Source organism: Rana temporaria, chromosome 1, assembly GCF_905171775.1.
Source record: "Rana temporaria chromosome 1, aRanTem1.1, whole genome shotgun sequence".
Lineage (NCBI taxonomy): Eukaryota > Metazoa > Chordata > Amphibia > Anura > Ranidae > Rana > Rana temporaria.
In genome coordinates, this window is record NC_053489.1 from 673,972,127 (window position 1) to 673,997,351 (window position 25,225).

The 25,225-nt window shown below is 48.2% G+C and overlaps 1 protein-coding gene and 1 long non-coding RNA gene across 5 annotated transcripts; one reads left to right on the forward strand and one right to left on the reverse strand.

Annotated features, from left to right (window-relative positions):
* The first annotated feature begins 17,870 nt into the window (after positions 1–17,870).
* Positions 17,871–24,691, forward strand: LOC120924634. 4 transcript variants are annotated; one of them, XR_005746390.1, is made up of 7 exons: positions 17,871–18,200; positions 18,290–18,397; positions 18,792–18,949; positions 21,732–21,854; positions 22,304–22,375; positions 22,501–22,607; positions 24,367–24,691. It is a non-coding gene; the product is annotated as an uncharacterized LOC120924634 (long non-coding RNA). The 4 variants fall into 4 exon arrangements; XR_005746388.1 differs by having other exon boundaries at positions 17,871–18,397; XR_005746389.1 differs by lacking the exon at positions 22,304–22,375 and having other exon boundaries at positions 17,871–18,397.
* LOC120924633 lies at positions 20,727–25,149 on the reverse strand. Its single transcript, XM_040335633.1, has 5 exons — positions 24,763–25,149; positions 24,361–24,530; positions 24,158–24,226; positions 22,514–22,573; positions 20,727–21,395 (listed from the first exon to the last, which is right to left on the reverse strand). The coding sequence occupies exons 1-5, from the start codon at positions 25,002–25,004 to the stop codon at positions 21,019–21,021; spliced, it is 918 nt and encodes a 305-aa protein (XP_040191567.1). The 5' UTR covers positions 25,005–25,149; the 3' UTR covers positions 20,727–21,018.
* Between the last annotated feature and the right edge of the window lie 76 nt (positions 25,150–25,225).

Genomic DNA, 25,225 nt, shown 5'->3' on the forward strand with positions numbered 1-25,225 from the left:
TGTGCAAACAAACTTTTGAGCTCAACAACTGCATCCCCCCCCCCAAGTGGATAAAAGTTTGACTCTGAAATAAAATTCTGCAACTTCCTCCATTAAGAGAAGTTTGGATGGGAAGTTTGCGCTGTGAAAATTGCTGACAAGCCTCCAGCGGCGGAGACGTTCCCGTGGCGCAGGAGCTCTGCGTGACTTCCTCCGCGCGCCGCGTGCGCCATTAGTACGAGATGTCCTGGATGGCACTTGATGGCTCTTAGCGCCGTCCCTAATCAGTGGCGGCTGTGGGACCAGATGCGTCGAGCGCCAGGGGACCCCTCCCCCCCCCCATCCGTTCTCCCCCAGCAATCCATCACAGAGATGAAAAACTCGCCGCTGACTCATCACCTCCCCCATACGACGAACCGAGAGAGGTAATTTACCAGCAGCGACGCGGCAATAATTACACTTTTCAATAATTCCGTAATTCCGCTTAACGACCTTGAATCCATCCTCTACCCCCCTGCGACCAAACGCTTCCTAATAATTATTACTGCAGATGAGTCGCCCCGCAGCCCAGCGTCTCTACAGATCTTAAAGTGGATCTTTTACTAACTTTAGAAGTGAATACAGAGGCGTTGCTAGGGGGGTGCGGTCCGCACCGGCTGACACCCGCTAGAGGGGTGACACCATCCCGTTTTTTTTTTTTTTAGCTGACATGCCCAGCCTGCCCTGTGCAATCCCAGCCTGCCCTGTACCACCCCAGCCTGCTCTGTGCCACCCCAGCCTGCCCTGTACCACCCCAGCCTGCCCTATACCACCTCAGCCTGCTCTGTGCCACCCCAGCCTGCCCTGTACCACCCCATCCTGCCCTGTATCACCCAGCCTGCCCTGTACCACCCCAGCCTGCCCTATACCACCTCAGCCTGCCCTGTACCCCCCCAAACAGCCCTGTACCACCCCAGCCTGCCCTGTACCACCCTAGCCTGCCCTGTTCCACCCAGCCTGCCCTGTGCCACCACAGCCTGCCCTGTACCACCCCAGCCTGCCCTGTACCACCACAAACTTTCCCATGCCACCTCAACTTGCCCTGTGCCACCCTAACTTGCCCTGTACCACCCCAATCTGCCCTATGACACCATAACTGGCCCTATACCACCCCAACCTGCCCAATGCCACCTTAACTTGCCCTGTACCACCCCAACCTTTCCCATGCCATCCCAACTTGCCCTATGCCACCCTAACTTGCACTATACCACCCCAACCTGCCCTGTACCACCCTAACTTGCCCTACACCACCCCAACCTGCCCTATGCAACCCTAACTTGCCCTATACCACCCCAAACTACCCTATATCACCCCAACATGCCCTATACCACCTTAACCTGTCCTATACCACCCCACTACACCAACCTGCCACTATACCACTCTATACTACCCTAACTTGCCACTATACTGCCCTATACTATCATTTACAGGGGCTAGTTTGGGGTGCGCCCCGTGCCCGTGCTCTGCCTGCTTTGTGCTGGGCAGCCTAGACAGAGGGGGGGTGTCACCATGTTTTACCGCACCGGGTGACACCAACCCTAGTGACGCCACTGAGTGAATATATCCCACGTCACCCTATACATGCAATGTACGTCTTCGGAAAAAGTGCGCCTCTGGCTCCAGCCAATTCGCTTTTTTCCCAAGCTAAGGTGATGTCATCAGTTTGCTGCAGGCTGGAGGAAACATTTCCTCAGTTTCCTGACCCCCCAGCGATCAGACTGCAATGTTGTAACCATAGGTGTGCACAGCCTATTACATTAGGGTGTGCACCCCAAATGTATTGAAACATGGACGGTGTCAGTAGGGCAGAGGTTGGTGTCAGTAGGACAGAGGTTGGTGTCAGTAGGGCAGAGGTTGGTGTCAGTGGGGCAGAGGTTGGTGTCAGTGGGGCAGAGGTTGGTGTCAGGGGGGCAGAGGTTGGTGTCAGTAGGACAGAGGTTGGTGTCAGTGGGGCAGAGGTTGGTGTCAGTGGGACAGAGGTTGGTGTCAGTAGGACAGAGGTTGGTGTCAGTGGGGCAGAGGTTGGTGTCAGTAGGGCAGAGGTTGGTGTCAGTGGGGCAGAGGTTGGTGTCAGTAGGGCAGAGGTTGGTGTCAGTAGGGCAGAGGTTGGTGTCAGTTGGGCAGAGGTTGGTGTCAGTGGGGCAGAGGCTGGTGTCAGTGGGGCAGAGGTTGGTGTCAGTGGGACAGAGGTTGGTGTCAGTAGGACAGAGGTTGGTGTCAGTGGGGCAGAGGTTGGTGTCAGTAGGGCAGAGGTTGGTGTCAGTGGGGCAGAGGTTGGTGTCAGTAGGGCAGAGGTTGGTGTCAGTAGGGCAGAGGTTGGTGTCAGGGGGGCAGAGGTTGGTGTCAGTGGGGCAGAGGTTGGTGTCAGTAGGGCAGAGGTTGGTGTCAGGGGGGCAGAGGTTGGTGTCAGTGGGGCAGAAGTTGGTGTCAGTAGGGCTGAGGTTGGTGTCAGTGGGGCAGAGGATGGTGTCAGTGGGGCAGAGGTTGGTGTCAGTGGGGCAGAGGTTGGTGTCAGTAGGGCAGAGGTTGGTGTTAGTGGGGCAGAGGTTGGTGTCATTGGGGCAGAGGTTGGTGTCGGTAGGGCAGATGTTGGTGTCAGTGGGGCAGAGGTTGGTGTCAGTAGGACAGAGGTTGGTGTCAGTGGGGCAGAGGTTGGTGTCAGTAGGGCAGAGGTTGGTGTCAGTAGGGCAGAGGTTGGTGTTAGTGGGGCAGAGGTTGGTGTCATTGGGGCAGAGGTTGGTGTCGGTAGGGCAGATGTTGGTGTCAGTGGGGCAGAGGTTGGTGTCAGTAGGACAGAGGTTGGTGTCAGTGGGGCAGAGGTTGGTGTCAGTAGGGCAGAGGTTGGTGTCAGTGGGGCAGAGGTTGGTGAAGGTAGGGCAGAGGTTGGTGTCAGTGGGGCAGAGGTTGGTGTCAGTGGGACAGAGGTTGGTGTCAGTGGGGCAGAGGTTGGTGTCAGTAGGGCAGAGGTTGGTGAAGGTAGGGCAGAGGTTGGTGTCAGTGGGGCAGAGGTTGGTGTCAGTGGGACAGAGGTTGGTGTCAGTGGGGCAGAGGTTGGTGTCAGCGGGGCAGAGGTTGGTGTCAGTAGGACAGAGGTTGGTGTCAGTAGGACAGAGGTTGGTGTCAGTGGGGCAGAGGTTGGTGTCAGTGGGGCAGAGGTTGGTGTCAGTGGGGCAGAGGTTGGTGTCAGTGGGGCAGAGGTTGGTGAAGGTAGGGCAGAGGTTGGTGTCAGTGGGGCAGAGGTTGGTGTCAGTGGGACAGAGGTTGGTGTCAGTGGGGCAGAGGTTGGTGTCAGCGGGGCAGAGGTTGGTGTCAGTAGGACAGAGGTTGGTGTCAGTAGGACAGAGGTTGGTGTCAGTGGGGCAGAGGTTGGTGTCAGTGGGGCAGAGGTTGGTGTCAGTGGGGCAGAGGTTGGTGTCAGTAGGGCAGAGGTTGGTGTCAGTAGGGCAGATGTTGGTGTCAGTAGGGCAGAGGTTGGTGTCAGTGGGGCAGAGGTTGGTGTTAGTGGGGCAGATGTTGGTGTCAGTAGGGCAGATGTTGGTGTCAGTGGGGCAGAGGTCGGTGACAGTAGGGCAGAGGATGGTGTCAGTGGGGCAGAGGTTGGTGTCAGTGGGGCAGAGGTTGGTGTAAATGGGACAGAGGTTGGTGTCAGTAGGGCAGAGGTTGGTGTCAGTAGGGCAGAGGTTGGTGTCAGTAGGACAGAGGTTGGTGTCAGTGGGGCAGAGGTTGGTGTCAGTAGGGCAGAGGTTGGTGTCAGTTGGGGCAGAGGTTGGTGTCAGTAGGGCAGAGGTTGGTGTCAGTGAGGCAGAGGTTGGTGTCAGTTGGGCAGAGGTTGCTGAAAGTAGGGCAGAGGTTGCTGTCAGTGGGGCAGAGGTTGGTGTCAGTAGGACAGAGGTTGGTGTCAGTGGGGCAGAGGTTGGTGTCAGTGGGGCAGAGGTTGGTGTCAGTGGGACAGAGGTTGGTGTCAGTGAGGCAGAGGATTGTGTCAGTAGGGCAGAGGTTGCTGTCAGTGGGGCAGAGGTTGGTGTCAGTAGGGCAGAGGTTGGTGTCAGTTGGGGCAGAGGTTGGTGTCAGTAGGGCAGAGGTTGGTGTCAGTGAGGCAGAGGTTGGTGTCAGTTGGGCAGAGGTTGGTGAAAGTAGGGCAGAGGTTGCTGTCTGTGGGGTAGAGGTTGGTGTCAGTTGGGCAGAGGTTGTTGTCAGTGGGGCAGAGGTTGGTGTCAGTGGGGCAGAGGTTGGTGTCAGTTGGGCAGAGGTTGGTGTCAGTAGGGCAGAGGTTGCTGTCTGTGGGGTAGAGGTTGGTGTCAGTTGGGCAGAGGTTGTTGTCAGTGGGACAGAGGTTGGTGTCAGTGGGGCAGAGGTTGGTGTCAGTAGGGCAGAGGTTGGTGTCAGTGGGACAGAGGTTGGTGTCAGTGGGGCAGAGGTTGGTGTCAGTGGGGCAGAGGTTGGTGTCAGTAGGGCAGAGGTTGGTGACGGTGTCAGGGCAGAGGTTGGTGTCAGTAGGACAGAGGTTGGTGTCAGTGGGGCAGAGGATGGTGTCAGTGGGGCAGAGGTTGGTGTCAGTAGGGCTGAGGTTGGTGTCAGTGGGGCAGAGGTTGGTGTCAGTAGGGCTGAGGTTGGTGTCAGTTGGGCAGAGGTTGGTGTCAGTGGGGCAGAGGTTGGTGTCAGTGGGGCAGAGGTTGGTGTCAGTAGGGCAGAGGTTGGTGTTAGTGGGGCAGAGGTTGGTGTCATTGGGGCAGAGGTTGGTGTCGGTAGGGCAGATGTTGGTGTCAGTGGGGCAGAGGTTGGTGTCAGTAGGACAGAGGTTGGTGTCAGTGGGGCAGAGGTTGGTGTCAGTAGGGCAGAGGTTGGTGTCAGTAGGGCAGAGGTTGGTGTTAGTGGGGCAGAGGTTGGTGTCATTGGGGCAGAGGTTGGTGTCGGTAGGGCAGATGTTGGTGTCAGTGGGGCAGAGGTTGGTGTCAGTAGGGCAGAGGTTGGTGTCAGTGGGGCAGAGGTTGGTGTCAGTAGGGCAGATGTTGGTGTCAGTAGGGCAGATGATGGTGTCAGTGGGACAGAGGTTGGTGTCAGTGGGGCAGAGGTTGGTGTCAGCGGGGCAGAGGTTGGTGTCAGTAGGACAGAGGTTGGTGTCAGTAGGACAGAGGTTGGTGTCAGTGGGGCAGAGGTTGGTGTCAGTGGGGCAGAGGTTGGTGTCAGTAGGGCAGAGGTTGGTGTCAGTAGGGCAGAGGTTGGTGTCAGTAGGGCAGATGTTGGTGTCAGTAGGGCAGAGGTTGGTGTCAGTGGGGCAGAGGTTGGTGTCAGTAGGACAGAGGTTGGTGTCAGTGGGGCAGAGGTTGGTGTCAGTAGGGCAGAGGTTGGTGTCCGTTGGGGCAGAGGTTGGTGTCAGTAGGGCAGAGGTTGGTGTCAGTGAGGTAGAGGTTGGTGTCAGTTGGGCAGAGGTTGGTGAAAGTAGGGCAGAGGTTGCTGTCAGTGGGGCAGAGGTTGGTGTCAGTTGGGCAGAGGTTGTTGTCAGTGGGGCAGAGGTTGGTGTCAGTGGGGCAGAGGTTGGTGTCAGTAGGACAGAGGTTGGTGTCAGTGAGGCAGAGGTTGGTGTCAGTGGGGCAGAGGTTGGTGTCAGTGGGGCAGAGGATGGTGTCAGTGGGGCAGAGGATGGTGTCAGTGAGACAGAGGTTGGTGTCAGTGGGGCAGAGCTTGGTGTCAGTGGGGCAGAGGATTGTGTCAGTAGGGCAGAGGTTGCTGTCAGTGGGGCAGAGGTTGGTGTCAGTAGGGCAGAGGTTGGTGTCAGTGAGGCAGAGGTTGGTGTCAGTTGGGCAGAGGTTGGTGAAAGTAGGGCAGAGGTTGCTGTCAGTGGGGCAGAGGTTGGTGTCAGTTGGGCAGAGGTTGTTGTCAGTGGGGCAGAGGTTGGTGTCAGTGGGGCAGAGGTTGGTGTCAGTTGGGCAGAGGTTGGTGTCAGTAGGGCAGAGGTTGGTGTCAGTGGGGCAGAGGTTGGTGTCAGTAGGGCAGAGGTTGGTGTCAGTGGGACAGAGGTTGGTCTCAGTGGGGCAGAGGTTGGTGTCAGTGGGGCAGAGGTTGGTGTCAGTAGGGCAGAGGTTGGTGACGGTGTCAGGGCAGAGGTTGGTGTCAGTAGGACAGAGGTTGGTGTCAGTGGGGCAGAGGATGGTGTCAGTGGGGCAGAGGTTGGTGTCAGTAGGACAGAGGTTGGTGTCAGTGGGGAAGAGGTTGGTATCAGTAGGGCAGAGGTTGGTATCAGTAGGGCAGAGGTTGGTATCAGTAGGGCAGAGGTTGGTGTCAGTAGGACAGAGGTTGGTGTCAGTTGGGCAGAGGTTGCTGTCAGTGGGGCAGAGGTTGGTGTCAGTGGGGCAGAGGTTGGTGTCAGTAGGACAGAGGTTGGTGTCAGTGGGGCAGAGGTTGGTGTCAGTGGGGCAGAGGTTGGTGTCAGTTGGGCAGAGGTTGGTGTCAGTGGGGCAGAGGTTGGTGTCAGTGGGGCAGAGGTTGGTGTCAGTTGGGCAGAGGTTGGTGTCAGTTGGGCAGAGGTTGGTGTCAGTTGGGCAGAGGTTGGTGTCAGTGGGGCAGAGGTTGGTGTCAGTGAGGCAGAGGTTGGTGTCAGTTGGGCAGAGGTTGGTGTCAGTGGGGCAGAGGTTGGTGTCAGTTGGGCAGAGGTTGTTGTCAGTGGGGCAGAGGTTGGTGAAAGTAGGGCAGAGGTTGCTGTCAGTGGGGCAGAGGTTGGTGTCAGTTGGGCAGAGGTTGGTGTCAGTTGGGCAGAGGTTGGTGTCAGTGTGATCAGCAACTTTCAAGTCTTGCCACAGATTCTCAATGGGATTTAGGTCTGGACTTTGACTGGGCCATTCTAACACATGAATATGCTTTGATCCAAACCATTCCATTGTAGCTCTGGCTGTATGTTTAGGGCTGTTGTCCTGCTGGAAGGTGGTTGGTGTCAGTGGGGAAGAGGTTGGTGTCAGTAGGGCAGAGGATGGTGTCAGTGGGGCAGAGGTTGGTGTCAGTAGGGCAGAGGATGGTGTCAGTGGGGCAGAGGTTGGTGTCAGTAGGGCAGAGGATGGTGTCAGTGGGGCAGAGGTTGGTGTCAGTAGGGCAGAGGTTGGTGTCAGTAGGGCAGAGGTTGGTATCAGTAGGGCAGAGGTTGGTGTCAGTTGGGGCAGAGGTTGGTGTCAGTAGGGCAGAGGTTGGTGTCAGTGAGGCAGAGGTTGGTGTCAGTTGGGCAGAGGTTGGTGTCAGTGGGGCAGAGGTTGGTGTCAGTTGGGCAGAGGTTGTTGTCAGTGGGGCAGAGGTTGGTGTCAGTAGGGCAGAGGTTGGTGTCAGTGGGGCAGAGGTTGGTGTCAGTAGGGCAGAGGTTGGTGTCAGTGGGACAGAGGTTGGTGTCAGTAGGGCAGAGGTTGGTGACGGTGTCAGGGCAGAGGTTGGTGTCAGTAGGACAGAGGTTGGTGTCAGTGGGGCAGAGGATGGTGTCAGTAGGGCAGAGGTTGGTGACGGTGTCAGGGCAGAGGTTGGTGTCAGTAGGACAGAGGTTGGTGTCAGTGGGGCAGAGGTTGGTGTCAGTGGGGCAGAGGTTGGTGTCAGTAGGGCAGAGGTTGGTGACGGTGTCAGGGCAGAGGTTGGTGTCAGTAGGACAGAGGTTGGTGTCAGTGGGGCAGAGGATGGTGTCAGTAGGGCAGAGGTTGGTGACGGTGTCAGGGCAGAGGTTGGTGTCAGTAGGACAGAGGTTGGTGTCAGTGGGGCAGAGGTTGGTGTCAGTGGGGCAGAGGTTGGTGTCAGTGGGGCAGAGGTTGGTGTCAGTAGGACAGAGGTTGGTGTCAGTGGGGAAGAGGTTGGTGTCAGTAGGGCAGAGGTTGGTATCAGTAGGGCAGAGTTTGGTGTCAGTTGGGCAGAGGTTGGTGTCAGTGGGGCAGAGGTTGGTGTCAGTAGGACAGAGGTTGGTGTCAGTGGGGCAGAGGTTGGTGTCAGTGGGGCAGAGGATGGTGTCAGTGGGGCAGAGGTTGGTGTCAGTAGGGCAGAGGTTGGTGTCAGTAGGGCAGAGGTTGGTGTCAGTAGGGCAGATGTTGGTGTCAGTGGGGCAGAGGTTGGTGTCAGTAGGACAGAGGTTGGTGTCAGTGGGGCAGAGGTTGGTGTCAGTAGGGCAGAGGTTGGTGTCAGTTGGGGCAGAGGTTGGTGTCAGTAGGGCAGAGGTTGGTGTCAGTGAGGCAGAGGTTGGTGTCAGTTGGGCAGAGGTTGGTGAAAGTAGGGCAGAGGTTGGTGTCAGTGGGGCAGAGGTTGGTGTCAGTTGGGCAGAGGTTGGTGAAAGTAGGGCAGAGGTTGTTGTCAGTGGGGCAGAGGTTGGTGTCAGTGGGACAGAGGTTGGTGTCAGTGAGGCAGAGGATTGTGTCAGTAGGGCAGAGGTTGGTGTCAGTTGGGCAGAGGTTGGTGAAAGTAGGGCAGAGGTTGCTGTCAGTGGGGCAGAGGTTGGTGTCAGTTGGGCAGAGGTTGTTGTCAGTGGGGCAGAGGTTGGTGTCAGTGGGGCAGAGGTTGGTGTCAGTTGGGCAGAAGTTGGTGTCAGTAGGGCTGAGGTTGGTGTCAGTGGGGCAGAGGTTGGTGTCAGTAGGGCAGAGGTTGGTGTCAGTGGGGCAGAGGTTGGTGTCAGTAGGGCAGAGGTTGGTGTCAGTGGGACAGAGGTTGGTGTCAGTGGGGCAGAGGTTGGTGTCAGTGGGGCAGAGGTTGGTGTCAGTAGGGCAGAGGTTGGTGACGGTGTCAGGGCAGAGGTTGGTGTCAGTAGGACAGAGGTTGGTGTCAGTGGGGCAGAGGATGGTGTCAGTGGGGCAGAGGTTGGTGTCAGTGGGGCAGAGGTTGGTGTCAGTAGGGCAGAGGTTGGTGACGGTGTCAGGGCAGAGGTTGGTGTCAGTAGGACAGAGGTTGGTGTCAGTAGGACAGAGGTTGGTGTCAGTGGGGAAGAGGTTGGTATCAGTAGGGCAGAGGTTGGTATCAGTAGGGCAGAGTTTGGTGTCAGTTGGGCAGAGGTTGGTGTCAGTGGGGCAGAGGTTGGTGTCAGTGGGGCAGAGGTTGGTGTCAGTGGGGCAGAGGTTGGTGTCAGTTGGGCAGAGGTTGGTGTCAGTTGGGCAGAGGTTGGTGTCAGTGGGGCAGAGGTTGGTGTCAGTTGGGCAGAGGTTGGTGTCAGTTGGGCAGAGGTTGGTGAAAGTAGGGCAGAGGTTGGTGTCAGTTGGGCAGAGGTTGGTGTCAGTTGGGCAGAGGTTGGTGTCAGTGTGATCAGCAACTTTCAAGTCTTGCCACAGATTCTCAATGGGATTTAGGTCTGGACTGTGACTGGGCCATTCTAACACATGAATATGCTTTGATCCAAACCATTCCATTGTAGCTCTGGCTGTATGATTAGGGCTGTTGTCCTGCTGGAAGGTGAACATTAGTACCCTCGTTCTGGAGGTCCCCAGCTCATTATTACCCCTGTTCAGCAGATCCCAAGCTAATTAGTACCCCTGTTCAGCAGATCCCCAGCTAATTAGTACCCCTGTTCAGCAGATCCCCAGCTAATTAGTACCCCTGTTCAGCAGATCCCCAGCTTATTAGTACCCCTGTTCAGCAGATCCCCAGCTAATTAGTACCCCTGTTCAGCAGATTTCCAGCTTATTAGTACCCCTGTTCAGCAGATCCCAAGCTAATTATTACCCCTGTTCAGCAGATCCCCAGCTTATTATTACCCCTGTTTCACAGATCCCAAGATAATTAGTACTCCTGTCCAGCAGATCCCCATCGTATTAGTACCCCTGTTCAGCAGATCCCCATCGTATTAGTACCCCTGTTCAGCAGATCCCCATCGTATTAGTACCCCTGTTCAGCAGATCCCATGCTAATTAGTACCCCTGTTCAGTAGATCCCCAGCTTATTAGTACCCCTGTTCAGCAGATCTCCAGCTTATTAGTACCCCTGTTCAGCAGATCCCCAGCTTATTAGTACCCCTGTTCAGCAGATCCCAAGCTAATTAGTACCCCTGTTCAGCAGATCCCAAGCTAATTAGTACCCCTGTTCAGCAGATCCCAAGCTAATTAGTACCCCTGTTCAGCAGATCCCAAGCTAATTAGTACCCCTGTTTCACAGATCCCGAGCTTATTAGTACCCCTGTTCAGCAGATCTCCAGCTTTTTAGTAACCCTATTCAGCAGATCCTGAGTTTATTAGAACCCCTGTTCAGCAGATCCCCAGCTTATTAGTACCCCTGTTCAGCAGATCCCATGCTAATTAGTGCCCATTCAGCAGATCTCCAGCTTATTAGTACCCCTGTTCAGCAGATCCACAGCTTATTAGTACCCCTGTTCAGCAGATCCCCAGCTTAATAGTACCCCTGTTCAGCAGATCCCCAGCTTATTAGTACCCCTGTTCAGCAGATCCCATGCTAATTAGTACCCGTTCAGCAGATCTCCAGCTTAATAGTACCCCTGTTCAGCAGATCCCCAGCTTAAAAGTACCCCTGTTCAGCAGATCCCCAGCTTAATAGTACCCCTGTTCAGCAGATCCCAAGCTAATTAGTACCCCTGTTCAGCAGATCCCAAGCTAATTAGTACCCCTGTTCAGCAGATCCCCAGCTTAATAGTACCCCTGTTCAGCAGAACCCCAGCTTATTAGTACTCCTGTTCAGCAGATCCCCATCGTATTAGTACCCCTGTTCAGCAGATCCCAAGCTAATTAGTACCCCTGTTTCACAGATTCCGAGCTTATTAGTACTCCTGTCCAGCAGATCCCCATCGTATTAGTACCCCTGTTCAGCAGATCCCAAGCTAATTAGTACCCCTGTTTCACAGATTCCGAGCTTATTAGTACTCCTGTCCAGCAGATCCCCAGCTTATTAGTACCCCTGTTCAGCAGATCCCATGCTAATTAGTACCCTGTTCAGCAGATCTCCAGCTTATTAGTACCCCTGTTCAGCAGATCCCCAGCTTATTAGTACCCCTGTTCAGCAGATCTCCAGCTTTTTAGTAACCCTATTCAGCAGATCCTGAGTTTATTAGAACCCCTGTTCAGCAGATCCCCAGCTTATTAGTACCCCTGTTCAGCAGATCCCATGCTAATTAGTGCCCATTCAGCAGAGCTCCAGCTTATTAGTACCCCTGTTCAGCAGATCCACAGCTTATTAGTACCCCTGTTCAGCAGATCCCCAGCTTAATAGTACCCCTGTTCAGCAGATCCCCAGCTTATTAGTACCCCTGTTCAGCAGATCCCATGCTAATTAGTACCCGTTCAGCAGATCTCCAGCTTAATAGTACCCCTGTTCAGCAGATCCCCAGCTTAAAAGTACCCCTGTTCAGCAGATCCCCAGCTTAATAGTACCCCTGTTCAGCAGATCCCAAGCTAATTAGTACCCCTGTTCAGCAGATCCCAAGCTAATTAGTACCCCTGTTCAGCAGATCCCCAGCTTAATAGTACCCCTGTTCAGCAGAACCCCAGCTTATTAGTACTCCTGTTCAGCAGATCCCAAGCTAATTAGTACCCCTGTTTCACAGATCCCGAGCTTATTAGTACTCCTGTCCAGCAGATCCCCATCGTATTAGTACCCCTGTTCAGCAGATCCCAAGCTAATTAGTACCCCTGTTTCACAGATTCCGAGCTTATTAGTACTCCTGTCCAGCAGATCCCCAGCTTATTAGTACCCCTGTTCAGCAGATCCCATGCTAATTAGTACCCTGTTCAGCAGATCTCCAGCTTATTAGTACTCCTGTTCAGCAGATCCCCAGCTAATTAGTACCCCTGTTCAGCAGATCCCCAGCTAATTAGTACCCCTGTTCAGCAGATCCCAAGCTAATTAGTACCCCTGTTTCACAGATTCCGAGCTTATTAGTACTCCTGTCCAGCAGATCCCCAGCTTATTAGTACCCCTGTTCAGCAGATCCCATGCTAATTAGTACCCTGTTCAGCAGATCTCCAGCTTATTAGTACCCCTGTTCAGCAGATCCCCAGCTTATTAGTACTCCTGTTCAGCAGATCCCCAGCTAATTAGTACCCCTGTTCAGCAGATCCCAAGCTAATTAGTACCCCTGTTCAGCAGATCCCGAGTTTACTAGTACCCTCGTTCAGCAGTACACCAGCTCATTAGTACCTTCGTTCAGCGGGTCCCCAGCTCATTATTCAGGAGTTCCCCAGCTCATTGGTACCCTCTCTCAGCAGATCCCAGTAGTACCCCCAGCTCTGCTAATCCCCCATTCAGTAGTAACCCCCCAGCTCTGCTTATCCTCTTTCTCTGGCTCCCACTTACCTCCCGTTATATTGCTTCCACACTGAGCACCACATGTGACATTGCTAGTTTCTCTGGTCCCCCAGCTCTGCTGATCCTCTGCTGCTCAGTCCTCTCTCTCTCTGATCCTCGCTCACATTCCGCTATAGCGATCCCATGTTACACACCACGTGTGCGATCTGTTCATCGATCCGCTTAAGTCCGGACGCCGCTCACCTTCCTGCTACTCCTGAAGTGACGTCTGCAGCAGACACTCCCAGAATACATGCACATGAACCGGAAGTGACTGCTGACGTGCATAGGGTTCACTTGATGGTTTCCCAGTGCATCCTGTAGGGCAGAGGTTGGTGTCTGTGGGGTATTTTCGGTCGAAATCGGGGGCCACACCAAACTAGACATGTGCAGTTTTTTAAGTTACGAATACGTTTTCCGTTATTTTTCGTTATTTTCGTTGATTCGGTAACCAACGAATGAACGAACGGCTTAGCTAAAATTATAACGAATAACGATATTTCCCTAGTTAACGAATATGGAAAACAACGAATATACGAAACTGTTAAATGTAAAAAAGCAGAAACAACGAAAGAAAAAATGAACGAAAACACAGAATTAACGAAAACACCGAACACCCCCCATAAAATCATAATTACGAAAAAATAAACGAAAATGCAAACTTACTATTACTAATAGTCGAATAACGAAATGAAAACAACTAAAATGCCGAACAAAGAATAAAATACGAAAATCGAATCTAACGAAAAATAACTTACGAATCTTCGTAAAACGTAAATGAAAACAACGAATTTTAATAAATAAGGTAATTTCAGTTTCGTTTCTCCTAAAATACTTCTGGACATTGACCAATAGCCACTAAGCCCTGTCCCTTCCCCTGAAGAGGTTTGTTCCTTCCCCCAATGAGCTTCTTTCTCATTATCTAGTGGCTCCTTGACCTTGTGTCTTTTTCTAGGCTAGACTGCATTTCATTCCATCCAGAGTCCAGATAGGGTGTCTTTGGGTAGGTTGCACCGGTTTTGTGGATCTTAGAGCTAATTTGTAGTTGTTATAGAGAACTTCTTAAGCATACTCTAGATTCTCATTCCTAGATTTGTAATTGTAAATATCTCTGACATATTTTAGTTTTCTCCTACGTCAGACTGCATTCTAGACAGGGTGTGTGTGGTGTTGGATTTGTGACTCAGTGACTCACTCATTGGTGACACTTAGAAATTATACATTTATACTTATTATGCAGTGCTCACTGATTACTATTCATTTTTTCTCATATTTTCTGCAGTTATTTTTTCCCCTTTTGTGAGACAGTGTAGGACTGTGTTTTATTATCTTGCCTATATATTTTTTTTACTTTAGCATAGCCACCAGTGCCATTATAGTCTAGTACTAGGCCAGCCCAGGCAGCAGCCAGTACTCTACTAAGATATAAATGGTGGTGGTAGAAGTTGATTAGTAGAGCTTTGTTGCATTTTAATCCTGACCAATTGTGTAAGGCCTGATAAATCAACAATCATACTCCGTCCTCAATACCTTTATTTTTCAGAATACATTATCATTTGTATTTTTTTCTGAAAAAAAACACAATAATAATATTTCTAATATAAAAAATTTTTGTACTTTTCCCACTTATTCTCACATTCTCACCATGAGGAAAGCAACAGAGGAAAAAGTTGAGTGTGACACAGCAACAACAACTTCTGAATATAGGCCAACTGTAACCCCAGATGTTTTTTACAAGACATGCCGGTCACGGGCAGTTCCTGCAAAGGTTGTTGCTAGTGTCCATAATTTTAGGCAGCCAAAACTTGAAATTTTACAGCTTGAGGAGGAGCAAATTGCTCAGCCTCCAGATGTAAAAACAGCACACAATATATTGGAAACAGATAATAGCAGCATCTTTTTTCATTCTCATAGTTCAGTATCTAATCCTAATCCAAGTAGGCACCTGGCAGAACAGGATGCTGCTAAAGTAGAATTACCTGAGAGTCTGACCCTTGAAGGCCTTGACCTTGAAGGAATTGATTTAGATTTTAATATAGAGGATAATGCACAACTTGTAAACCAAATTCATGAGGATATTATATCTATGAGTCCTTACTCCTCTGCCCCTGAGTCCCCTCTGTTATTTCCCGACTCCTCACCTTCAAAAAAAAAATTGCCTGCACCATTACAAACCTCTTCAGGCTTAGTTGTTTTGCCTAAATGTCTTTCATATCCAAGTAGTGCAACTGCCACCATTGTTAGTCCACCAAATTCCTCCAAAGACACGGAAGCTGCACATACCCATCAGCCAGAGGCAATTGTAAAACAATCCTCACCGGCCACTGGGAACCGCAGATCAAAAATATGGGAACATTTTGTTACTGTTGGTGACGGGCGCATGGTGAAATGCAAATTATGTGGCAGGGAAGTGAGCCGTGGGAGAGACATAGCCCATTTAACCAATGCCGGGATGAATTACCATTTCCGTGCACACCATACACCGGTGCTGCTGAGAGAAGAAAGTGGAGTTGCAGCTCCACCTAGTAAAAAGAGAGGAAGCAGCAACACTACTGCTGCCATTAACCCCAAAAGGCTCAACAAGGGGCAGGAAGATGAAGGGACTTCTTGTGTAGTTGACACATGTCGCCCCATTCCTTTACAGCAGCCCACGCTGCAACAATTTCCCAGTTTCCAATCAAGGGGTATGTCTCGTCAACAGTCCCTTAAAATCACCCGTCTGATAGGGGAACTTATAGCAGTTGGGGGAGCACCCTTTAATATAGTTGAAGGACATACATTTAAAAACCTCATGAAGGTGGTTGCACCTCACTATGTTCTCCCCTGCCGTACTACCTTTAGTAGGAAAATTGTACCCTCTTTATATAATTCCTGTGTTGGATTACTGAAAGAGGAGCTGGGCAGAGCAGCTGGCCAGTCTGTCCATTTTACTACAGACTTGTGGAGCGCTCCCAGTGGGCAACATGCCTTTTTGTCATTGACGGCTCACTGGTGGCAGCCCAAGGAGTCACAACCAAACAAACCAAAAGCAGGAATGAGAAGCACAGGTGCTAAGGCAGCAGAACCTCCTGAGCATGGGCAACGCACATTCTTGTTGCATGCTGAAGTCATGGACGACCAGCACACTGCTGTAAATATTTTACGTGCACTTCAGAAAATGGTGGCGCAGTGGCTTGGGGAGGAGTCAGGCACACGGGCAAAGATGGGCTTTATAGTCACTGATGCTGCAGCAAACATGCTCAAGGCAGTGCGAGATGGCAGATTTGTTGGCATTCGTTGCTCTGCACACGCCCTGCATCTCGTTGTGAAGTCTGCTTTGGACGATGAAAGTGAAACATCAAAATTGTCTGCTATCTTAGACAGTTGTAGAAAAATAGCAGCCCATTTTCATCGTAGTGTGAAAGACAGTCACATACTCAGACTTGAGCAGAGTAAGGCTTGCGTTCCACAGCACCGCTTGAAGGTAGATGTAGCCACCCGTTGGAACTCCACTTTGGAGATGCTCGAACGTATCATGGAACAGCAAAAGCCAATACACGCCATGTCAAATGAACATGTTATTGGTGTAGCAAGGCCAATAAGCAGGGAGGAGTGGAAAATAATTAGTCAGGTGGTGGCTGTGCTTAGCCACTTCCGAGATGTAACAGAAAAATTGAGCCTAGAGAATGCAAGTCTGGCTCAAGTAATCCCTCTCTACATCTATCTTATCACTAAGATGGATGGCTTTCTAAACAAAAGCGAGCCCTTGCCTGGCGGCATAGTTCAAGATGTAGCTGCAATTATAAAGAGACTGAGGGGACAATTGAATAGAAGGATGAACGAGCTCATAGAGGCATGCCCTGAGCTAATGCTTGCCTCTATGTGCGATCCACGCATTAAAGGAAAAATGGCAATAATTCAGAGTTCCCTTACCACCTATAGGGATCTATTAATTCAGAGGGTTTTTGACAGTCACCGAAAATTGTTTAGGCCGGCAGAGGGTGAAGAGGAAGAAGATCAGGAGGAGCCTGATAGTGACATTGTGCCACCATCACCTACTGTTATTAGTACAACCACTGCTGAGCATTCCACTAGAAGACCTGACGTTTGGAGTTTGGCATTACATACTTTAGTTGGACCCACAAAAATGCCCACCATGAAAAGAAGCATTGTGTCAGATCATGTTAAATTATACTTGTCTGAACCCCATTTGGCCTCCACTACAGATCCATTAGAGTATTGGGATGAGAAAAGGGGTATTTGGCCTGCTCTTTCTGTGGTGGCACAAGAGCTACTTTCTTGCCCCCCGACCTCTGTGCAAAGTGAGCGTGTATTTTCTATCACAGGAAATATTCTGTGCCCACAGAGGTCCCAGCTGGCCCCACAGCTGATGGAGCAGATGGCATTTCTGAAAGTCAATCTTCCAAAGCTGGGCTACCCAGAACTAAGCTTTACAACAGAATAATTCTAATTATACTACTTCTTAAGTTCTTATGTTTATCAAATCGATAAAGATATTGTTAATAATTTACCTGTTCCAAGTATAGATGGCGATGCCAAAAAATAAATACAACAAAACCAAATATAGTGCATGTCATGATATACTGTATGTACCAAAAGTAATGTTACATGAATACAATATACGATAAAGTATCAATCACAATGTAGATACAGCAAGCATGAGAAGCTGTGATCAGCCACAGTCTATATAATTCAAAGATTTATTTTTTGTTGGGTGGGCAACATTGATTACCTCAACATTTTATTTACTATTTTTTTTTATAATTTCCTGACCCCAGGCCCCCCCCCCAAATAATTCAGAGGTTGTAAACATGAAAAAAGAGTTTATACTGTAAGGGTGATCCTAGCTTGTTAGGCTCTCAATCTCTAACTTTGAGATTTTAGCTTTTGAAATACAAATATTTAATAATGTGGTTGCAAGCCCACTTTAAATAAAATACAAAAATAAAATACGTGCAAGACAAAGGCAAATACCTGCATACTATATCATAATGAGCTAGTATGCATAGCATACTAGCTCATTATGTAATACCACTGATCGGCGAAAACCTCGCTGCGGTGGCCGACACAACGGCTGGCGACATGTAATCCCGCTGTTAAACGTGCAGGTTTAGCGTCTCTGGGCAATCACAGCGCAAAACCCCGAAGTAACTCCGGGCCTACATGCTGCTGCCCGATGATGTGTCGGCCACTGCAGCGGGGGCTTTGATCGCAGGTGAGTATTACATAATCAGCTTCTATGCTATGCACGCAGGTCTGCCAGTCCTGGCATGACCACCTTAAGAAAATGCACGATCGTTCTAAATTATCCCCTAAACCATGAATGGAGGTATTTCAAGCACCTACATACAGGTAAGCATTAATATAGTCTTCCAGGTAGCTAAAAGTACTATATATTTATTCATTTCTGTTGATATATCTATTTTGAATCCTGACATGCACTATGTTTGTTTTTGTTGATTTTATTATTTCCCATCACATCTTACAACTTGCAAACGTTTGAATTGAAGTAGATCTATGCATAAGGGTAATAATAATAATAATAATAATAATAATAATAATAATAATAATTAATAAATAATAATAGTTTTTGTTTACATTCACAAATCCAATATCTACTACCACCGTTTGCAAGAATTTTATCAACCCAAGCTGGGGTTAGTTTGTTTATTTTTCATTCGTTTTTGGAGTAATGTTTTGACTCCTTGGCTCTGAAATTAAGCCACAAAAAAAAAAAGCTACCATTCCATAAAGAAACCTACTCCACAATTCCACGGCTCGCAATACTCCCACAAACACTGGGGCTCTCCTCCTACTGTGCTCTTGCTGCAGTGCAGACTGCTGCCACCTGCCCTCAAAGAAGAAATATTACAGTTCACGTTTGGAAGACATCTCACCACACTATGGATTTAATCCTGGTTAAGTATGTTGCCTGTGGCACCCTTAAACACGTGAGTGGCTTATCAATTTTCCCCTACTCACCTTCCATCATTCCATTAATTATTTCTTCTAATTTATATCCCTCTCTCTTTTTTTGCAGTTGCAATTTACTGACGTCATGTCTCACATGCATGCCTAACATTGGACCTGGATGTGGATGAGGAGGAAGCAAATAGAAAAACACATGAGGTTTTTTCAGCACTTCATAGTAAGTATTAAGACTAAGAGTAAACCCCACTTAGGATGTTATAATGATATACTTGTATGACTTTTTTTTTTAAATAAATCACATTTATTTGTCATTGTGTGTGAGTGAGTATGGGGTTAGTCTGTGTGTTTAAGGGTCAATGTGAGTATGTCTGTGTTTTTCTGTGATTAAGTGTCTGGGTCAGTCTGGCTTTGTTTACAAGGCACTTCATTTATTGGCCAGTGTGTCTGTCAGTTAAAGTGTGTGTCGTCTTTATGGGTCAGTGTGTGTCACTGTGTATATGTATATTTTAAGTGGGTGTGAGTAAGTATATTGGTGTGTGTCATGGAATGCATAATGTGCAAAAATGTTATTTTGATGTATATATGGAATACAGTTGTGTTACTTATTTTAGGTTTTTTGACATCGAAATAATTTCTTCTATGCCATTGTCAGTGTATCACCTCCACACTTCCCAGAGCTACAAATCTAAACTCATGCTTTATCTTGGCCCTGGTATTTTGATTCCATTCTGACCACCAGGGATCTGAATGCTGCTCAGCTCCATGCAAGGTAAGAACAGGGAGACTGGGAACTGTATTATCTTTTGGAATAGTGATTAAAATTCCATTGCAGCGAAAGCAGATATTTTCTCATTAGTTTACCGATCGGCAGGGATGGACTGGCCATTGGGACTACAGGGAGTTTCCCGGTGGACCGATGGCTCAGTGGGCCGGCTTCAGTGACAGCAGACCGCCGCCCCCCTCAGCTCCTCTGTCTCTCCCTACCCACAGCGCTCACCTGGGGGGGAACAAAGAAGCAGAGGGAGGACCAGAGGAGCAAGGGGGGACGACAGAGGAGCATGGGGGAGGGGACGGACAGCTGATTTAACAGCTATGGCCTGGGAGTTTCTCACTTCTGCCTAATCTTGTCCCATAAGGGGGGGGGCACCAAACTGATTCTTTGCCCCGGGTGAAATAATGTCTAGCTTCCCCAGTGGTACTGCCTAATAAAGTAGAACGGCTAGGGGCTAGTGAAGGGGGAGAGGGGGCTTGGGTGGCCGGGGGGGGGGGGTTGCGGGAGTTGTCCTGTCAAAGTGGGCCAGTCTGGATGAAGTCCAGGGCCAAATTTTTGTCCCAGTCCATCCCTGCCGATCGGGTACATTCTCTGCCTAACTCAGCTCTGCTGCATACCATTTGAAGATACAAAATTGCAAAATGCCTCCACGTGTCTTTACAAGATGTGATAGTGGGATACATGTTTTTCCCTAATGTCTACTTATATTGTCCTCCGCTACCTCCCTAGCCCCTCGGTCTATAATTTTTCACCCTGGCTATCTTATTCCAGTATCCACACTCCCACTGCTGTTAGTATCCCCCCCCCCCCTGCTTCCTGTGTTGTTTTACTGTCCAGTGTCCACTAACAGTGGGGAAACATTAAAATATAAATGAATAGTTTAAGGTAGACTGTGTGGGCCAGATTCACATAGAAGAGCGGCGGCGTAACGTATCATCTACGTTACACCGCCGCAATTTTTCATCGCAAGTACTTGCACTTGCGATGCAAACCTACGCCGGCGGCCTCCGGCGCAAGGCGGGACAATTTAAATGGGCGTGTGCCATTTAAATTAGGCGCGCTCCCGCGCCGGACCTACCGCGCATGCTCCGTTTCCGAACTCCCGTCGTGCATTGCGCGCCGTGACGTAATTTTTTCGAACGGCGACGCGCGTAGCGTAATTCCGTATTACTGGACGGCTTACGCAAACGACGTTATTTTTAAAATTTCAACTCGGGAACGACGGCCATACTTTTAGACAGCAATACGCTTGCTGACTAAAGTTAGGGCACCAAAAAAAAAAGACTAACTTTGCGACGTGAAACTGTGGGAATGGAGTTGGGTGTATAGGATTTTACTGTGTTTTTTATTTTTGTTTTTTTATTTTTTGTGGTTGAACTGGATGGACTTGTGTCTTTTTTCAACCTGACTAACTATGTAACTATGTAACTATGTAACGCGAAAAACCGCCGTCGATCGCCGTAACTCCTAATTTGCATACCCGGCGCTGGTTTACGACGCAAACTCCCCCCCAGCGGCGGCCGCGGTATTGCATCTTAAGATCCGACAGTGTAAAACAATTACAGCTGTCGGATCTTATGGCTATCTATAGCATAGATAGAACAACAGATACAACGGCGAATCAGCAGATACGCCGTCGTATCTACTCTGTGAATCTGGCCCTTAGAGTTTGAAGTTCGGAATAAAATACTATTGTGTGTGGGAAATGAATACATAATAATTTAGCAGATAATGTGATGATGTATATAAATAAATAATAATAATAATAATAATATTAGACCAAAAATAGTTTTATATTCACAAAAAAAAAAATATTTTCATAGAAATTACAAACACACATGCTGGGTAGGTGTAACTTGGCAGCATAAGAAAACGTTTCTACCAAAATCAAGGAACAGTAAAAAGATCGATTCTGCATAATAATTTGCGATGAGATGGGCAGAGGAAGGTCTAGCCTTCATTTTTCAAAACGTCTTTGTTGGTTATATGTTCATCGTAGCTCCCAGGCATTGGAGCAATGTGTCTGGAAATATCTTCAAGTAAACAAAATATACTCTGTCCAATGCCTAATTGTGTTGTTGGCTTGCCCGGGCCAAAATTATTTCAAAACTCTCAGTTTGCTGCCTGCTCAACTGATGGGTAAGCCGGGTAAGCCTTTTGACCTTTCGTTGTAGTTTTCGGTTGTCACACCTTAATTCTATAAGCTCCCTCAGAATGATCTCCTGCACAGTTGGGAAAGGCGGTACAGCAGTAGGTGGCATCAGGGCATGGGGTGGCTGAATGAATGAACCTTGTCCTCTGTGCTCCTCCTCTGGGCCGGGGGAGAAATCAGGAGTCTGGGGAATGATAGGGGTAATCTCTGGCTGAATCTCCAGCCTCTCCAAAAGAAGAACAGGAGAGTGCGGGCTGCACTGTACTCTCCTCTCAGGGTGGTATTGCTGATCTGAAATAGATAAGATAGGCAAAGTTTGATGAATGATGAAAGCGTTCATAGTAATGAATTTATTCAGATTAGACTTTTATGTAGTAGTAATATTGAATAATGGAGCAAATGAAAGATTGAGTTGGGGAGGGGGGATAAGTTGTATTAATGATTGAGAGAAAACAAAAAATCAATTTAAACTTATTTAGGTAAATCTACACATTGCATTTATATCCTAAAGTTAAAAAAATTTAAAAGGTTATTTAATAAAATAACCTTTATAGAAGTAAATAAATACAATATAAAAATTGCAGAAACAGAAAATGCCTTAAACAGAAAATCTTTTTTCTTTATTAGATAACATATTTATCAGCATATGACACGCACATTTAACTCCTGAAAAGCTTTCTGTTAAAGACGGAAGAAAGAGTGAAGATAATGTTGAAGATAAAGTTCTTAAAGGGTCCCAGTAGGTTGCAGGTAAAAAGGGCATATGTCTTCTAAATTTATTATCGTAGTATTTTTGATATCCTACTGCAAAAACCTTTGTAGCGCTTTTATACCCACTAAAAGATAAAAAAATACCTGTAAAGCAAAGGCATAATGAGCTAGTATGCACAGCATACTAGCTCATTATGAGCTAATAACCTTGTAAGTAATTTAGTGTGCCGTGCTAGGTTTGCAGGGCGAATATCTTCTAAACCATACAGGTTATAGAGATATTATGTATAGATATTATAGGCTTAACGGTAGTTTAAAAAAAAAGCGCAAAAGAGCTGTTGAACACCTTTCAATAAGGGCTACTAAATTCAAAATCATTAAAAGAACCAAAGGCAGAAAAAAAATTTCAACACGGTGGAGTTCAGCAAAAAATCTTTGTGATAGGAATGAATCTCTGACATCACAGCCACTCTCATTTATTTCCACAGTTTGCGCAATCCTCCTTGATATATCAATCCCCCTTCAAATCACAGTGTCCCTTTCACTTTCACGTTCTAAAGGTATGAGGTGTCATTTTTGTACGAATTTTTAAATTGAACTTTTAGGTGTATTACATGAAAATGCCTATGTGTAAATAGGGTACATGATGATAATGGAGTTAGTGCTGTGTCCTGTTTCTTCCCAGATCATGCACTTACCCTGAGGAGGAGCAATGGTCCTGCCAGAAGCCGATGCTGGAGGGTCTTGAATGCAGCTTTCTGTTAAAGACGGAAGAAAGAGTGAAGAGTCAAGGTAATGTTCATGAAAAAGTCAACAGCTGTATTTACAATTTTTGCCTGAGATATGTCGTATAACTACAATATTTTCTACTATGAAATCAAATATTCAACCAAAAATGGACTGAGGAAATGTAAAATATAATCAGAAGTTGCTGATGTGTTAAAACAGATGTTACATTTCTGGCAATTTTTAAGATTAACAAAATATATGTAAAATATGCTATCAAGTATCTACATATCATTTACTACAACCCCCATATACATAGTACCAGGGCTAAATTAGCTACTAGCCAGGCCTCAAGGGTTACTAGCCAACAGTTAGTTGCCACACCCAACCCTTAGCTTGCCCCACCCCTAATTCAACCCCTAAACACGCCCTCATAAATTATCTCATTAAATGACACAAAATTGTTTTATGCAGAATAAAATATTAAAAAAAAATATTAACACCAACTTTATCCAAAACCACCAATGAAGCCTGCCTGTGCCCACCTATGTAGCCTGTGCCCACCAATGCACCCTGTGCCCACCATGCAGCCTACATGTGCTGCAGGTAAAGAGCGATAAACGCTTTCATTTCAATTGATGTTTTCCCGCTACTAAACAGCCCTGCCCCATGGCCAGGAAACTTTAATTTACAGATCGCCCGTCCTGGGATTGGACAGGATAAAAGTCCCGGAGGAGGGGATGTATGTGGCAGCAAGCGGCGGGGAACACGGCAATGTCAAATCAAAGCTGTTATCGATGTGTTCTCCTCTCTCTTCCCCCCCTGTGATCGATGAGAGAAGGACTCCCTTTCAAACTATGCTGTTGGCGGAGCTCTCACCCCTTTCTCGGCATCCCTCAAAATCTAGTCACAAAATGAAAGCAGGCAAGTTTGAATTTGGAAGGGTGCATACATACTACTACTATACCCACCTTTTGATTTAAAAATCACATTTCTTACATCAGCTTCCTCAGAAGCTGATGTAACCTTCAGAACCTTCAGAACCTGATCAGAACCTTCACATGACAGTTTCCCCTTCACAATTATGTTCTGATCTGAACCCCCTTCACAGTGGTAAATTTCACCCACCTTCACAGCACATGTGAACAGCTGTGTTCTCTGTCCCACCCTGCAACTTGACCCACCTTCACCTAACAGCCCCACGCAGCTCTGCCCCCGTCACAATTCAGCATCCACAGCTCTGACCTTGCTACCTTGCTTGGGCACACAGAACCGTAGACACAATAAATACTATAGTGGGTGGAGCAGAAGTTGCTGAAGTTATCCAGCATAATGTTGTTTGTTAGGGCCGCATAGCAACCAACCAATCACCTGCTGGTTAATTTTAAAAAGTTCTCTTCAGCTGCTCTATTGCTGCCCACTATTTTGCATTGCTATTTTTTCGGCTCACTGTGCATAACGAGCCTTCTGCTCTCGACTGTGATAGTGAAAGCTGAGTAGCCAGGGAGACAGAAACGGCACCTAATTGTCTCAACTGTGACGGTCTGCATGGCACAGTGACTTGGTCCAAGTAGTAAATAGCAGTTCATTAGATATCCTTTGTGTTGGGTACTCACCACCAGAATGTTGTTGATAGGATGTACTTGGAGTTGGAGCTGATCCTTCCAAGGATGATGTTTCTTGATCTGGAAAACATGAATGTAAAAAAATAAAAATAAAAGTCATACATGTGTAGTCATCATAAACAATAAGATAGCTTTACAAATATATTATAACTGCAATATATATAAATTATAATGATATATTTAATTTTCCTCACCACCAGCTCTATGATTTTGACCCCTGCTGCTGAATCCAGGGACATCCTCTGCCAGAAGGACATCTCTTAGCTCCGCCTCCCACTCTCGCAACTTGATAGGCTTTCCTCGGTTTTGTCCTAGTCGAAGCCTCTGCATCTTCTTTGTAACCGTTGCCCGACAATCATAGAACCTGCAAATGTACATAAACATTACAATTACATTAATAAAAAAACAAATACTTAGATTAATGTTTTTTGAAAACCACATTTCTTTTCACATTGTGATGGTTATATGTATACTGTTCAGCATGTGGCTGTGACAAATAAATTTTTTGGTTACGTTGAACTGTTACTTTTTTGTTATTGACTACAAAACTGTGTATTTTTTACACAAGAGTGAAAGAATATTTTAATATTAATTACCTGTGTCTGACGCCATTGGTGGGCCTGTGAAACTTGGAGACCGCATTCACGGAGTCCCGGACTCGTTCCCAGGCTGCTGACTTCTCAGATGCTGGCACGGATTGGCAGAAGAGTGTCACTTTTTCTTTTGATACTGCAGCAACCAATGCAGCATTCTCCTCTTTGGTATATATGGGTCCCCTTGATTTCTGTCTCTTGGTTCGCTTGTTCTGCTGCACATCTGAGTCCGCACTATCTGACATAGGAGGGGCCACATGTCTCCTTTCTTTGCCATGCTCCCGCTCCACTACACCTCCACATTCCCTTCCATGCCTCGGCTTCACTCCACACCAATCCTCCCCTCCCCGCCTCCTCTCCCCTCCATGCCTTTCCTCCACTACCCTCCTCTCCTCCCTTTCACGCCTCTTCTCTCCTCCACGCCTTTCCTCCACTACCCTCCTCTCCTCCCTTTCACGCCTCCTCT

Coding starts and splice junctions, on each gene's coding strand:
- LOC120924633 (XM_040335633.1), bottom strand. CDS start 25,004: ATGTCAGATAGTGCGGACTCAGATGTGCAGCAGAACAAGCGAACCAAG. Junction 22,574..24,157: donor CTATCAACAACATTCTGGTG/GTGAGTACCCAA, acceptor CGTCTTTAACAG/AAAGCTGCATTCAAGACCCT. Junction 21,396..22,513: donor GACCATTGCTCCTCCTCAGG/GTAAGTGCATGA, acceptor TATCTATTTCAG/ATCAGCAATACCACCCTGAG.